General features: G+C 52.2%; 1 protein-coding gene across 1 annotated transcript in view; it reads right to left on the bottom strand.

Moving 5' to 3' along the window:
• LOC113407232 (myomegalin-like) overlaps window positions 1-12,736 on the bottom strand; it is a 60,553-nt gene extending 47,817 nt beyond the window's left edge. Inside the window, exon 1 of the mRNA XM_026655471.1 lies at window positions 12,537-12,736. Within this exon, the coding sequence (XP_026511256.1) occupies window positions 12,537-12,562 (26 nt within the window). The 5' untranslated portion in view covers window positions 12,563-12,736. The remainder of the gene's footprint in view (window positions 1-12,536) is intronic.
• Between the last annotated feature and the right edge of the window lie 668 nt (window positions 12,737-13,404).

Genomic DNA, 13,404 nt, shown 5'->3' with positions numbered 1-13,404 from the left:
TCCCCCCCCCCCCCCCCGCACCTCCTGCCGCCCCAGCCCTGGGCTCTCCCCCAAAGAACGAATTGGGTGGACTAAATGGACAGTGCACCTCTCTATCTGAAGCCTAGCAAGGGAGATCCCACTAGAATTTAAAATGAAAAGTAAGGGAGGGGAAGCTCTACTAGGACCTGGGCAGCTTTAGATACAGTACCAGGCACATAGGAGGATTTACACTTCTGAGCCATGGAAGCAGAAATTGACTTTTCTTTTCCAGATTTAGCTAATATTCAGAAAGGGAATCTAGCACCTGCCTTCCAGATTTGAACACCCTCAAAATTCAGGAGCGCTCAAGCTCAATTTGGGCAGCTGTTACTTCATTTCCCCCAAATCAAATATACTGATCCACTGTAACTTGCTGTAGAAAAAGTAGAATAAATTGAGCAAGAAATGCTTCCCAGTGGTTATTAGGACTGGAATTGCTATTTTCAACAGCCATTTTTTTTTTTTTTTTTTTAGTTTTAGTTGTTTAAAAGGAAGACAGTAATATTGCATTGGCAAATTCCCCATAGAAACAAAGAATGGAACAAAAGAATAATAAAGGCACCTCAACTTTTCCTCATTTATGTAGGACAGTCTTATAATATGCATCCAGATATCCTTCAATCACACAAGCTGAAAATTGTTCCACTTTACTGCAGTTCTGTAACCATATGGGAACCAATCCTGTCTGTGTTCTGTGCACATCCAAAATTCCTGCTGAATGATCCGCCCTGGGAGCGAGTTACCAGTGACCCAGGGCTGGGGCGGCAGGAGGGTGCAGTTGTGTTGGAGGGAGGGGGGAGAGAGAGCCCAGAGCTGGGGGGAGCGGGGGGGCAGCCAAAAAATTTTTTGCTTGGGGCAGCAAAAAACCTAGAGCCGGCCCTGCCTGGAGGGACAGAATTGCAGGGTCTGGGCATACACCAGACCCGCTGAGGTACTCACAGCAGGCTGAACCAGCTCCTGCTCTGAGAATGGCAGGATTGCCTGACCCCATCCTGAGAGGTGACGGCCAGAGCCCCCGCGGGGTGCTCTTTCAGAGACACCAGGAGGGCTCAGAGGTGCAGTCCACCTGATAACCGGGACAGGCACTACAGTTAAGGTAAGAGCTGAACAGACCTGCAGTTGAGGCTGTCATGCAGGAGAAAGAAATTCGGGCCCTGATCCCACACTGAGTGCTGTGCGGGCAGACCCCTGAGCCCATGCAGAGTTCACTGCAAAATGAGGGCCTTGGCACATGGGGCTGGGTCACACATTATAGACTGGCTGCAATTCACGGAGACTCCTCCTCCATGAGCCAGCTGAACGCCCAACGCTGCCGAGTTCGGAGCCTGCCTAGCCCTGTGCACTGCAAGAACCATCTATCTTCAGTTGCTTATAACTTTGCTAAACCATAACCTTGGGGGCTGAAATGTGCCATGTTTTGGCTGCGCTGCAGCTTTCCATTTATTGCGGATACATCTGATTTTGCAGTGGCTCTGCCGGTTTTGAGAAGTGAGATACAGGAGTAGGCAGGAAGCAGCACTGTCAGTGTTTACAAAGGTTATCTGCAACCTTTCCTCAGACACCTCTTGCAGCTCAGGGATTTGGAGCAGGAAGCTAGAAACCTGGCAGGGTAGGAGGACAGGTCTGGGATCAGAGCCACCCGGGCCTTTTGCTGCTCCAGGAAAGTCTGTCCAGACCTGGCCAAATTACAAGCCACAGAAAAGTGTGTTTGTGTGTGTGGTCCCTAATCCCAGGGGGGGCCCTGTTTGGTGCCAGATGATAAGTGTAAGGACATTGCAGGTTGATGGCAGGGTCGGGATGGAAATGGAGGTGCCCTTGGGTCAGAGTCACTCTAGACCCATTAGCAGCTCAGATTCCCTCCACTCAGACTTGAGTGGGTCTGTCTGAGCTGCTGGCAAAGAGAAGAGAAATCCAAGCCCCCCTTGGGAGGGGAGGGAGGAGGGCACAGAGGGCTCCTGAGGAGAAACTGCTGCTATCCATGGGACTCAGCCTTCTTCCTTTTCTGCACCACTGCATTAACCCCTTCTGGCAGCACGCCCCACGGCAGATCTGCATGGTGAGCTCTGCTCCTTCCTCATTTGGGGGGCCCTACTCAGATGCTATGCGAGCATTAACACAGAGCATGGTGCTGGCCCAACCCCCCAGCGGGATGCGTATGTCCAAGGCAGTAGAGCCCAGTGGAGGTCTATGTGTCCCGGTGAGCGGAGCCAATGCACCTGGCAGCGTGAGGCTGGGCTTGTGGCCCGGCTTTGGTACAGAACCAAATACTGCACCAGAAAAACCTTTCTGCAGGAGGAATCCTCCAAGCAAAACATGGCAGACTCCAGGCGGAGCTACCAGTGACCTGATGTCCCAGGACAGAGAGACACACGGGATTCACAAACTTCCTGCCTGTCTGCGTATTCCTTTAACAAGCCCTGTGCCCCCGGGGCTGGGTGGGGTCACTGAGTGGGCAGTGGAAGGCGATGGGGTCTATTACGGCTGGAAGGGCAGCAGCTCCTGCTGGCGCTCAGGTTTCCTGCCTCGGACAGGCCAGTCACTCCACCAATAAGTGGTGAGTTATGGGATGGGAAGAATGAATACACTTGGGGGATGGATTACTTGGGGGCAGTGAGGATTGGACAGTTGGGGACACAGGGGAATCCCCCATCCCCAATTTACGGGGGGGGGGGACACACACAGAGCTGCTGCCTCCTCCATGGAAAGAGCTGGGGAGATCCCCCAGCCATGCCCTACTCCCCAGTGGAGAGAGAGGTCAGTAGATGCTGGGGGAGTGGGGCTGCTGTTCCCCCCTGGAGACTGCAGGGTGCAGGACAGATAAATCTCAAGCCACTGGCCTCCCCGCAAGAACGGCACACCCCTTCATGCAGCCTCGCTCTGCATCTCCACTGCAGAAAGACAGACTGCTACCCAGAGCAATATCTGAGACCCAGCACTAGAGACAGCAGCAACCTGCATGGAACTGGGAGGGCAGAGCCCGAGTTGCAGGAGGGAAGGGTTAGGAGGAAGCAGTCCGCAGTCACATGATTGGCCAGCCAGCTGCAGTTGCAGCACCTCTGTAAATAGGTCTCTTGATAAAGTGCCAGTTTCATTTCAGAAACAAGGAGTTCTTTCATGCTATTGCCCAGTTGGCAGGATGTCAAAGAGTGCCCGTGCCTGCATACAGCCACAGACACACCCCACTCCTGGCTCGTCCCTACCTTCGACTGCTTTAACTTTGCAGCCCTCACAGTCTCCTAACACAGCGTCACTACTTAGGTTGCTCTTAGGGTATGTCTACACTACGGGATTATTCCGATTTTACAGAAACAGGTTTTTGGCAACAGATTGTATAAAGTCGAATGTATGCGGCCACACTAAGCACATTAATTCGGCGGTGTGCGTCCATGTACCGGGGCTAGTGTTGATTTCCGGAGGGTTGCACTGTGGGTAGCTATCCCATAGTTCCCGCAGTCTCCTCCACCCATTGGAATTCTGGGTTGAGATCCCAATGCCTGATGGGGCCAAAAACATTGTCGCGGGTGGTTCTGGGCACATCCATCCCCTCCCTCCAGGAAAGCAACGGCAGACAACCGTTTCGCGCCTTTTTCCTGGGTGAACAGTGCAGACGCCATACCGCGGCAAGCATGGAGCCCGCTCAGCTCAAGACAGCAGTCATGAACATTGTAAACACCTCGCGTGTTATCATGCAGTTTATGCTGAACCAGAACCTGCAAAACCAGGCAACGAGGAGTAGGCTACGGCAGCGCGGTGACGAGAGTGATGAGGACATGGACATGGAATTCTATCAAACCACGGGCCCCGGCGCTTTGGAGATCATGCTGTTAATGGGGCAGGTTCATGCCGTGGAATGCCGATTCTGGGCCCAGGAAACAAGCACAGACTGGTGGGACCGCATAGTCTTGCAGGTGTGGAACGATTCCCAGTGGCTGCAAAACTTTCGCATGTGTAAGGGCACTTTCATGGAACTTTGTGACTTGCTTTCCCCTGCCCTGAAGCGCCAGAATACCAAGATGAGAGCAGCCCTCACAGTTGAGAAGCGAGTGGCGATAGCCCTGTGGAAGCTTGCAACGCCAGATAGCTACCGGTCAGTCGGGAATCAATTTGGAGTGGGCAAATCTACTGTGGGGACTGTTATGATGCAAGTAGCCAAAGCAATCACTGAGCTGCTGCTACCAAAGGTAGTGACTCTGGGAAACGTGCAGATCATAGTGGATGGCTTTGCTGCAATGGGATTCCCTAACTGTGGTGGGGCGATAGATGGAACCCATATCCCTATCTTGGCACCGGAGCACCAGGGCAGCCAGTACGTAAACCACAAGGGGTACTTTTCAATGGTGCTGCAAGCACTGGTGGATCACAAGGGACGTTTCACCAACATCAACGTGGGCTGGCCGGGAAGGGTTCATGATGGTCACGGATTCAGGAACACTACTCTGTTTAAACAGCTGCAGCAAGGGACTTACTTCCCGGACCAGAAAATAACCGTTGGGGATGGTGGTAGAATGTGCATTTGGACGTTTAAAAGGTCGCTGGCGCACTTTACTGACTTACTCAGACCTCAGCCAAACCAATATTCCCATTGTTATTGCTGCTTGCTGTGTGCTCCACAATCTCTGTGAGAGTAAGGGGGAGACCTTTATGGCGGGGTGGGAGGCTGAGGCAAATCGCCTGGCCACTGATTACGCGCAGCCAGACACCAGGGCGATTAGAAGAGCACACCAGGAAGCGCTGCGCATCAGAGAAGCTTTGAAAACCAGTTTCATGACTGGCCAGGCTACCGTGTGAATGTTCTGTTTGTTTCTCCTTGATGAAAACCCACCCCCTTGATTGACTCATTCTCTTTAAGCAACCCACCCTCCCCCTTCGATCCTAGCTTGCTTTCAATGGAAATAAAGTCACTATCGTTTAAAAATCATGCATTCTTTATTAATTGATTATAAAAAGAGGGAGAGAACTGAGAAGGTAGCCCGGGTGGGGTTTGGGAGGAGGATAGGAGGGAAGGAAAAGGCCACTAAAAAAGTTCAAAGTAATGACAGCCTTTTGGTTGGGCTGTCCACTGGGGTGGATTGGGAGGGTGCACGGAGCCTCCTCCCCTCCCCCCCCCGCGTTCTTACACGTCTGGGTGAGGAGGCTATGGAACATAGTGAGGGGGGAGGGAGGTTATACAGCGGCTGCAGCGGCACTCTGTGGTCCTGCTGCCGTTCCTGAAGCTCCACCAGACGCTGTGTTACCCGGGGTTCTTTCAACCCAAAGCTCTTGGTAACTTTACTCTGTGCGAGGTGGTGTCAGGAAATAAATCAGGGGAGACACGGCCGTCCGACCGATAGATGGCTGGCACAAACAGGACAACACAAGAGTGCTTTCATTTAAAGCTAAACTTTACTAGTCTCAAGCACTTACACACGTCCGCAACAAGATTAGTAAAACACCCCCAACCCTTGATAATTACCAAAGCTGAGTGTGGATTTCAAGTGGCACAGTGGCAGCCCGTCTGCCGGTGGGGAACACAAGATGCATCCAGAGGGAGAGGCCAGTCCCAAAGAGTCCCACCTCCAAAGGAGTCCTATCTCAAGCTTTTTCCCTTTATTTATACATTAGTAATACAGTGACATGTCCCTTAAAGAAAACTTGTCCAGTAAGCAGTTTCAAGCAAGAGACTCCTTCTGATTATTGATTAACCAGGTTTGGGTTTTTCCAGAGTCTGTAGCTCTGAGACCCCAATAGACATTCCTGCTCTTTTAAAATGCATGTATCAGCAACTTCAACACAATTCTTATCAGGAAGGACGCGGGGTCAAGCTGCCTCTTCCGTGGCACCCCAAAACCCCCTCCCCTCCTGCCTTGGTCAAGCTGAGTTTGCTGACTGGCCAATTTACAGCTTGCTGACTAGGTTGCTTTTTAACAATAAGCCATAGTGGTTTTAGGCACTTTACTGGTTTGCCAAGTCTCCCCGTACAGCCGGAGCATGTCCGTTTGATCACGCAGCAGCCCCAGCATTGCAGCCTGCCACTTCTCATCTCGAGCGTCCCTCATGGCCTCACGTTCACTGGCATCTTTCCTGTACTTTGATACCGTGTCCTTCCACTCATTCAGATGAGCTCTTTCATTGCGGGTGGATTCCATGATTTCCGAGAACATTTCATCTCGCATCCTCTTTTTTCGACGCCTTATCTGAGATAGCCTTCGGGACGGAGGAGGGAGGCTTGAAAAATTTGCAGCTGCAGAAGGGAGGGAAAAAAGGGAGAGAAGTATTTAAAAAGATACATTTTACAGAACAATGCTTATACTCTTTCACGGTGAACAACACTATTCACATTACATAGCACATGTGATTTCGGTACAAGGTCGCATTTTGCATCTTTTAATATTGAGTGCCTGCGGCTTTGGTGTTAGAGAGCACAGACGCAGGTCCGGGCAACAGAATTCGGCTTGCATGCGGCCATGGTAAGCCATTGTCTTTCGGCTTCTGCGCCCTCCTTTCCCACATACCAGGCAAAGCCCGTTGAGTGCTGCGGTTTTCCTGTTAACGTGCAGCAGCAGAAACCAAACTAACCCCCCCACATCCAATTCTCTGGGATGATCGCTTTATCCCTCCCCCCCACCACGTGGCTGGTATCAGGGAAGATTCCCTCCCCCTCCCCCCCCCCCCACTTGACTAACTGCAGGGAAGGATTTCTTTTCAGCCACAGGCAAACAGCCCAGTAGGAACGGCCACTTCTGTCCCCTTAATTAAATTCCCATATTTCAACCAGGTTACCATGAACGATATCACTCTCCTGAGGATAACACAGCGAGATAAAGAACGGATGTTGCTTGAATGCCAGCAGACACCGGGACCATACGCTGCCAGGCTTTGTCATGCAATGATACCAGATTACTTGCTACTAGCATGGCGTGGTCAAGTGTCCTACCATGGAGGACGGAATAAGGCTGCGCTGCCAAGAAACCTTGTGGAAAGGCTTTTGCAGTACCTCCAGGAGAGCTTCATGGAGATGTCCCTGGAGGATTTCCGCTCCATCCCCAGACACGTTAAAAGACTTTTGCAGTAGCTGTACTGGCCGCAAATGCATCCCAAGTCCTCAGGGCAAATTAATCATTAAAAAACGCTTGCTTTTACACCATGTTTTATATTTACAAAGGTACACTCACCGGAGGTCCCTTCCATGGCCTCATTGTCTGGGGGTTGGGAAGGTGCTTCAGTCAGGCTGAGAAAAAGATCCTGGCTGTTGGGGAGAACGGAGTGCTGGGTGCTCTCCGCAAGCTCATCATCCTCCTCCTCTTCCCCATCTGCAGAATCCTCAGGCATGGCTGAGATTACCCCCACCTCGGAATCCACGGTCAGAGGTGGGGTAGTGGTGGCGGCCCCCCCTAGAATTGCATGCAGCTCAGCGTAGAAGCGGCATGTCTGCGGCTCTGACCCGGAGTGACCGTTTGCCTCCTTTGTTTTTTGATAGGCTTGTCTGAGCTCCTTAACTTTCACGTGGCACTGTAGTGAGTCCCTATTGTGGCCTCTCTCCATCATGCCCTTGGAGATTTTTTCAAATGTTCTGGCATTTCGCCTTTTGGAACGTAGTTCTGCTAGCACTGAATCCTCTCCCCATATAGCGATCAGATCCAGTATCTCCCGTACGGTCCATGCTGGTGCTCTTTTTCGATTCTCGGACTGCATGGTTACCTGTACTGATGAGCTCTGCATAGTCACCTGTGCTCTGCACGCTGGGCAAACAGGAAATGTAATTCAAAAGTTTGCGGGGCTTTTCCTGTCTACCTGGCCAGTGCATCCAAGTTCAGATTGCTGTCCACAATGGTGCACTGTGGGATAGCTCCCGGAGGCCAATACCGTCGAATTGCGGCCACACTAACCCTCATCCGAAATGGCAATACCGATTTCAGCACTACTCCCCTCATCGGGGAGGAGTACAGATATCAATATTAAGAGCCCTTTATATCGAAGTAAAGGGCTTCGTTGTGTGGACGGGTGCAGGGTTAATTCAGTTTAACACTGCTAAATTAGAGATAAACTCCTAGTGTAGACCAGGCCTTAGGCTAGGTTGGTTTTGGAGAGAAGAAAGGAAATTCCATAATGTGGACTCATTGGCCCAGCCACCCCCAGAGCACCCTTCCCTACACAGGCTCTCCCATCGGGTCACCATCCATGCCTATGCAAAACCAACAAGGGACATGGCTCTGACCTGGTAGTGTCTTAACTTCCCTTTGCACAGGTGTAAGTGACTCTGCAAGATGCAGGCCAATGGGGCCCAATAGGAGCTGCCCTGTGTACCTCCAGAAGTCACAGGAAAGCTCTTCTCCCGCAGAAGTTAGGAGCTATGAGGCAGGAGCTCACGCAGGGCACTGCTTCACCTGTCAGACACACACACACGCAGTGTGACCTTCCCCAGCTCATGTACAATTCATGAGCTGAGGAAGAAAGCTCCAAGCCAGAGGTACTGCACGTGCACAACTCTTATAAATCCCACAATGGGGGTATACACAGGAAATCAATGTAATCGATTATTTACAAATTCACACACACACCCCAACAGAGAGACAGGAATGGTCATCACTTTACACGGCACTAGACAAGTACATAGGCAATGAGCCCCCAAAAGGAGAAACAGCATTACAATTTACTAAGCGAAAGCACATTAGTAGGTGAATAAAAGAGCAAAACTTTTTGCCTGGCAGCTGCAGAAGGAAGAAATTCAAAATGAAACTAGGATGAAATTCACTCTCATGTCCAAGCAGCTGATCCATGCACCTCCACTCAAGCCAAGGCGGACGCAGTGGGGCCCCTGCATTGTGGTTAACTGTCTTTCATTCACCACACACGAAGAGAAGTTAGCATATTTTATGTTTTTATCTTTCAGGAAGGTTTCCATGACTTCACTGCTTAGCATCCAGAAACTTAACACGCAAGAACCAAAAACAGAGAGAGACAAAGCAGGCTGCTCCCTAAGGCAGAGTGGCACAACTCACTGACTTTGCTCTTTGCAGACTGCCTGCTGAAGGCCCAGATCACATGCTTCTCTACAGAGCCCCTTAGCCTGCAAGCAGGCGTGGGAAACCCCTTACTCTTAAAGTGATAGCTAGTCATTTTAACCCCATTCTCAATACACCACAAACTGCACCCTTAATGAACTATTAGACTACAGTGACCAGACAGCAAGTGTGAAAACTCGGGACAGGGATAGGGGGTAATAGGAGCCTACATAAGAAGAAGACCCCAAAATCGGGACTGTTCCTATAAAATCTGGACATCTGGTCACCCTATATTAGACAAATCAAGAAATTAAAACCACATCCCCCCACACGGTTTGAAATGTTTTATCACACTCTCCTAACTGTAACACAAGAACCTATACAGACGTAGAGAGCATACTTAGCTGAGACCAGTTCTCTTCCACTGTAAGGGAGGATAACTGGAACTAGGCAATATGCTAACGTTTGCATGTTTCCAAAGCTATATTCCTCTTCACTCGGGGAAGGTCCTGGGGAGCTAACCCAAACGTTAGGAGCCTCCGACCTAGATCACTCCTGCATTCACCAAAGCATCAAGCTATGTCATTAAAACACCACGAAGAAATGAAGCTCACAAGTAAAGGGACTACAAGAGTTACGCTGTGATAGCAATATTCAATTTTTGGTACTTTTTATTCCTATTAGCCCTGCAGAGCCAATGCAGCTAAGACCGAGGGTCTGTCTTTGTTGCAAAAAAAGGTGCAACATGTAGAGCTGGGGAGAGCTCAATTGCTGTGAAATCCTACTGGAGACAAGGCACCGGTAGTTCTTATCTCAGTGTAGCCAGCTGAGCTCAGCCTAACTCCTCCATGTGGCATTTATCTCAACTAGCTATGTCAAAGTAAGCACTACCAGTGCCGTATCTCCATTAGGATTTTACATGGAGTTAGGTTTTTTGCTGCAGAGAAGACACAGGGTACATCAACACTGCAAGTTCAGGGTCCTATTTCCAGCTCAAGGAGCCATACTCAGCTAGCCCTCATCGAGCTAGTGTGCTAAAGATACAGAGCAGCCACTGCAGCGCAAGCAGTGGGAGCGGGTAGCCACCCTGAGGATGTACCTAGTGTCTCCGATGGGCACACACTTGCCATCCCACCGCTTGTGCTCCACAGCTACAGTCTATTTTTAGCACCCGATCTCCGGGGGAACTAGCGTGATTCTGTCTCCTCGCTGGGCATCGCCCACCCAGCTCCAAGGGTAGATACAGTGTATATCCATAGGTGCCAACTCCATGGGTGCTCCGAGGCTCAAGCACCCACTGAAAAAACATAGGGGGTGCTCAGCACCCACAGAGACGGATTACATGCATCTGACGAAGTGGGTATTCACCCACGAAAGCTTATGCTCCAATACGTCTGTTAGTCTATAAGGTGCCACAAGACTCTTTGTCGCTTTTTACAGATCCAGACTAACATGGCTACCCCCAATAAGAGACGGATTAATCTTTTGTGGGCCCCGCCCGCCGTGCTCTACCCCAAGGGCCTGCCCCCACTCATCCTCTTTCCCCTGAGGCCCCGCCCAGCACTCTGCCCCGAGACCCCATCCCTGCTTGGCCTCTCCCCTCGAGGCCACGCCCACCCTCTGTGGGAGAGGCGGTGGAGAGCAGCGAGCACCCACCAGCAAAAACAAAAGTCAGTGTCTGTGGACATATCCATAGCCTGGGCAGGCTGGATTCCAGCTCGCCTACCGCCCCAGCCAAACTGTTCACCACGTCTCCGTCAGACAAACCCACTGATGGCACTGGGGCTCCGCAGGGAACTGATGGCCTCATTCGAAGACAGCAGGGTTGCACAGATGTCCCCAAGGGGCTGGTGTGGCCCTGCCAAGCTACACTTCACCTGGGACTCTGCTGAAGGAAGGAAGGATCCCATTCAGCTCACAGCCTTTGCTACACGGGCCTTCTGGTCAAACATTTCCCACCATTGCTGCCTTGGGCTCAGTTCCCTGCAATGGTCGCAACACGAGAGCTCCAGCGGTGACAAGGCAACAGAGGCTGGAGGGTGGAGACCTGCTCTGAGCAGGGTCAGACAAGGTAGGGAGAGATTCCCGACCGGGGCAGGGGAGAATTCCCCCAGTGCAGGAGCAGCACATGGCGCGGGAGCCAGGAGGGCAGAGGCTAGTCAGCACAACTGATTTGGCTGGAGTGTCTCCACCCATCTTCCGCTCTAGGTGCAATACAGAGCGTTGGACACACAGAGGATGCAGCTGAGAGACACACAAAAACAGCTTCCTCCCGCTCCATCCCCAGTGCCCCAGCAATGCAAGCCTCCAGCCCAACTCCTCCCCCATTCTCCATCCCATGCAAAGGCTAGCAGACAAGGGGCCTGGGACAAGCATGGTCTCAAGGTTACAATCGAGGCTCCAACCAGGCCAGGTGGGAAGCCCATTTCACAGCCACCCACCCCTCCCGAAGAACACCCTGCACCAGGGGATTAAATGGACGATCTTTAGCTTACTGGCAGTGCAACTGTCTATGGCACTCAAACTGAGACACAACCAGACCCAAACATGACATGTCCGGTATCATTTCCTCACGTTGCCTTCACTCCTGCAAATCCACCTTCTTAAAAGCCCTCTCCCCCGCAGCCACCTTCACGCCTGCTCCCATGCTCCCACTCCTCCTGGGAGCACATAACGGATCAGTGCCAACCTCGGACACTACATCAGTGCAATGCTACGGCTCTCACTGAAACAGAGAGTTAATGCTTTCCTGGGAACTTTCCCATGCCCACCTTGTCTGCCTTGGAAAGGTCCCAAAATAGCTATGCCGGAATAAGAGTAAACCCACACAGGGCTTACAATGAAATAACGATTCCAGTCAATGCTCAAGTGTATGCCAGCGCTTAGAAACTGATCCACAAACTTTATACAAGGACGGCTACACCCGCCACTGAAACAGCAGCCAAGGCTCTGAAATGGAACCTGCCAGATGTCGGCCAGCCCAGCACTTCCCAAAGCATCTAGGTGTTCCTTCGGTCATCCATCCACCAGCTGAGCAGCGCCCCCTTCCAGCTACTGATCCCGACCAGCCCAGGTAGCCAGTGAGATCTGGCAGCCTCACAGCTTCAAGTATGGCTTCAGGACACCAAGCACCACCTTATCTGACTTGTCTATGGATTGGCCTGGGGGTGAAATGCTGCGTTATGGGGAGAGGAGCTTTGCTGGTGACACGAATGGTTCTAACTGGCCTGCCGTGCTAGCCCTCTGTCCAGTGCACATGGACTGGAGCTAAGGTGCATGTGAGCTGCCATGGGGAGTGTGTGCCCAGCCTTCCCGCAGCCAGCAATGGGGCTCCCTCCCACACGGCATGCTGCAGGGGGACAGCACAGCCCGGGATGGCAGAATGAGGCAGAGAGGGATCAATCACTGGAAGGGTCCCGAGAGCCACTCTGGGAGGCAGCCTGCATGGGGTTTGCACAGGAAAGTCACGTTTACAACCCGTCTGTGCTAAGTCAGCTTAGGAGGCGAGAAGGAGAAACCAGGCCCAGCACTTACCTTTTCCTTGTTGTAGCCCCTTCCATCTTGCAGCCCCTCTGCTTGCTCCTGGGGACAGCACCTCACTGACGCTCAGAAGCTGCGTAGAGAGAAGGAGAAGGGCCCAGGTGTTTCTAGCTAAAAGCACAGCGTCTCCCTGCAGAGGAGTCAGTCTCCTTCCTGCCTTGTTTGGCGCAGAGAGTCTCTATCCGAATCACAGAGCACAGGCTGTCCCAAGGCAGCTCACCTTGGAGCAGGCAGGCCGGGAGAGCAGCTAAACACAGAGGACTCACACAGACTCCCAGATGACTGGCTGGCACGGGTTTCTCAGCACAAGCTGAGCTGTCAGCCCTGCCGGAGGTGGAGCCCGGGACAGTCATCAAACAACCACACTAGCATGCTGTGTGCTGTACCCAGCCGCCCCCCAACCAGCGCAGAGCAACAAGGATTCCATTGAAGGGGAGCAGGACCCATTATGCAAGCTCCTGGGGTGGAAAGCACAGCCTCCAGCCCCACAAGTGCAGAGCTGCGAATGCTGCCATGCTGACGAGCGAGAGAGCCAGCCTGCTTTCTAAGCCCCCTGCCCACACACATCAGATGCCCAGAAAGGAGAATCCTGGGTCCCCCATTGGGTCCCTGCTTGATCTGCCACCCTCCCAGCCTTTGTTCCCCCCTTGCTGTGCACTGGGCCGGCTCCAGCATTTCTGCCGCCCCAAGAAAAAAAAAAAAGCAAGCCGTGATCGGCGGTGGCAGTTCAGCGGCAGGTCCTTCGCTCCTAGAGATAGTGAGGGACCTGCTGCCCCCGAATTGCCGCAGGTGCTGCCCCTCTCCCTTGGCTGCCCCAAGCACCTGCTTGTTAAGCTGGTGCCTGGAGCCGGCCCTGGCTGTG

This window comes from Terrapene carolina, unplaced genomic scaffold (genome assembly GCF_002925995.2).
Source record: "Terrapene carolina triunguis isolate 2854851 unplaced genomic scaffold, T_m_triunguis-2.0 Scaffold210, whole genome shotgun sequence".
Lineage (NCBI taxonomy): Eukaryota > Metazoa > Chordata > Testudines > Emydidae > Terrapene > Terrapene triunguis.
This window is presented reverse-complemented; position numbering and strand designations above follow the sequence as displayed.